The sequence below is a fragment of the Echinops telfairi genome, unplaced genomic scaffold (genome assembly GCF_000313985.2).
Source record: "Echinops telfairi isolate 266 unplaced genomic scaffold, ASM31398v2 ScPeMD7_3533;HRSCAF=4204_0, whole genome shotgun sequence".
Classification (NCBI taxonomy): Eukaryota; Metazoa; Chordata; class Mammalia; order Afrosoricida; family Tenrecidae; genus Echinops; species Echinops telfairi.
Genome location: NW_022107431.1, coordinates 24,890,672 through 24,893,422, shown reverse-complemented (window position 1 = coordinate 24,893,422; position 2,751 = coordinate 24,890,672). Strand labels below are relative to the sequence as shown.

At 45.8% G+C, this 2,751-nt stretch overlaps 1 protein-coding gene across 1 annotated transcript in view; it reads left to right on the top strand.

The window, feature by feature from the left end:
• UTRN (utrophin) overlaps positions 1-2,751 on the top strand; it is a 619,010-nt gene that overhangs the window by 121,319 nt on the left and 494,940 nt on the right. Inside the window, exon 2 of the mRNA XM_045294578.1 lies at positions 1,673-1,734. Within this exon, the coding sequence (XP_045150513.1) occupies positions 1,673-1,734 (62 nt within the window). The remainder of the gene's footprint in view (positions 1-1,672; positions 1,735-2,751) is intronic.

Below are 2,751 nucleotides of genomic sequence, written 5' to 3'. Positions count from 1 at the left end.
GGGTGGGAAAGTTTTCTTTCCTTAATAACGATGTGTAGTCTGCTCAGTCACAGAAAACTCCGACCAAACCCACTGCCATCGAGTTGACGCTGATGCCTAGAAACGGCGTAGGACAGGGGAGCACTGCCTAAGCTGGTGTTTGAACTGCTCACATTGTGGTTAGCAGCCCGTGCTTAACTCGCTGTGCCACCGTGGCCTCTTGGTAACAGCAAGAGTGAGACAGATATCTATTTGCCTGCTTCATTTACTTTACTTCAACTTGTAATAAAGGCCCCCCGGGTGATGCTGTCAGTTCTGTGTAGAACTGCTAACCACAAAACCTATGGTTGAAATACCAAGAAAGATCGATGGAGCTTTCGGCTCCTGTGAAGACATACGTCTTCGGAAACCCCACAGAGGGTTGCTACCTGCCAGAAGAGATTCACTGGCAGTGAGTAGACTTGTAATAATAATGTAACAATGGTACAAGGTAATTGTCAGCTTGCTGGCCAGGGTTTCTCACTTGTATTTACTCATCTTCACACAACCTTTGCAAGCTAGGTGTTGTTTCTGCCCGTTACACAGACGAGAGCCGTGAGCTAGGAGATGGGGTGTGACACTCCCAAGATCACACCGGAAGTTAGTGGACTGCTGGGATGCAGTCACCTTTGGCTCCAAAGCATTTGCTCTCTTTCTTACACAGGGTGGCATCCTCAGATCCCCTGATAACTTGCTGTCATTAAGACATCCAAGGTCAGCTCCTTTGTTGTGGCTTTGAAAAGGAATTTGCAATCTAAACTCAAATCGATGGTTTTTCTGACCTCCTGTGCTTTCTCTCTCTGTGAATCGAGAGGAGATGGGCTGCAGTGCAGAAATTGACTAAAAGCTTTATGCTACTTTCTGTGTGTGTGTGTGTGTGTGTGTGTGTGTGTTTGTGTGTGTCCCCAGTGTGAAAAGTCAGCAAATCCTAACAGCCTTCATTTCATTTATTTTTGCTTAATTGCTGTGATATGTATGTGGAACAGGCTAGCATGTTGGATATGCTGGGTTTTTTCCTCCACAAACACGTTGTCCGAGGATGGCTCAGCCCTGGACAGTGCTTCTCCCTGCTGATGGTGGAATTGCTACCAGCCAAATAGAAGCCAAGGCACCTAACCACAGCAACGGCAGCATTGTTCTTTTGTTTTGTTTTTTATGGCAACAATGTATTTTTTTATGTCTCTAGCTAATTTTTGTTATATCTTGGTACCACCTGGCATGCAATTTATACCCAAGAAAGGATGCTTTGTATTTAACCTTTAGCTTATTGTTTAAACTTGCTAAAATATGTAGGGTATTTTTTTTTGGTACACACACACCCACATACTCACAAAGTGGGATGTGGCATCATTGTAATTAAAGTCCCACAAACACCTAAACACCTGTGTCGTGACCGGTGGCAGTGTGCTGGTGGAGTGGGCCAGGCTTCCGAGGAAAGGGGCCTGCGTCTTGCTCAGCTCCAGGTCCAGCAGCTCCAGACGTGAAGAGTTTCTCAGCCAGCACACACTTTTCCTTAGCACTGGTCCCTTGTGCCTTAGGAACGGTACCGATAGGACGATTTGAAACACCCCAGGATGGTCATCATCTTATTTAGTCCCCTCTATTGCTCACGGGGCCGACTGTCATTGTCCTCTCGGTGTTTTTCCTCCTGCAGATGAGCACGACGACGTCCAGAAGAAAACCTTTACCAAGTGGATCAACGCTCGATTCTCAAAGGTAACCGAGACTTGCAGCATCCTGGAAGGACTCGCTGGCTCCTTCTGACTCTGGGTGGCAGTGCGACAGATTGTCCCCAGCAGTGTGACCTCACCGAAAGCCTACGAGGGTGCAGATGGAGCTTATTCTTCCTCGGGCTTGTCTCGCTGTTTTCTCACCATGGGCTGCTCTCTTTGGACTCCACATTCTCCAGACCCTCCTGGTTGCTGTGTGGGAAACCCTGGGCTTTAGGAAATGAATTCACCAACTGGAAAAGGTCACAATTTGACTTTGCCTGGTTATCCCCAAATTAGCATCATGTGGGCAGCTGTGCGTGCCTGTGTGCAAAATATTTAGGGTAGTTCGTTCTCTTGGAGGGGGCTGAGAATGCTTACTTGCCCCGTGGCTTCTGGGGACCTGCTCTTTCTCAGCATTTGGACTGAATCAGCGTTTGGATCAATACATTTGTTTTAGTGGTGGAGGATGTTGAAGAGAGGAGGAATAGACAATGCATTTTTCAAACTTGTTCTTAAATGACTATCCATTGTTGCTTATTCAAATTGAGATTTTTGTCCATTACTTTTCAGGTTAATAGAGAAAACACACACACACACACACACACACACACACACACGAGCTTAAAAATGGTGAAAAAATGGAATGGAAGGCTAATGACATTTTTGAAGCTCCAGTGTGTGTGTAGGTGTATATACATATGTATCTGTGCGTGTGTTGATATAGTCACAAGCATATATAGTCATTTGTATATATACCAACACACAAATCAATATTTATACGTCAATGATCATATTATCTGTCCGGTACATAGCGTCTTCATGTGTGTCAGTGTCGACATATGCTTCACACAGCTTTCAGTGGCTTCTTTTTCAGCAGTACATCACCAGGCCTTTTTTCGGAGCTGCTTCTGGATGGAGTCAGACTTGCAACTCCTTGGTTAGCAACCAGAGGCTTTAGCCGTTTGTAAGATCCAAGGACTCCCTCTAAGGGATTATAAACCCGCACTGCCACACGACGAGG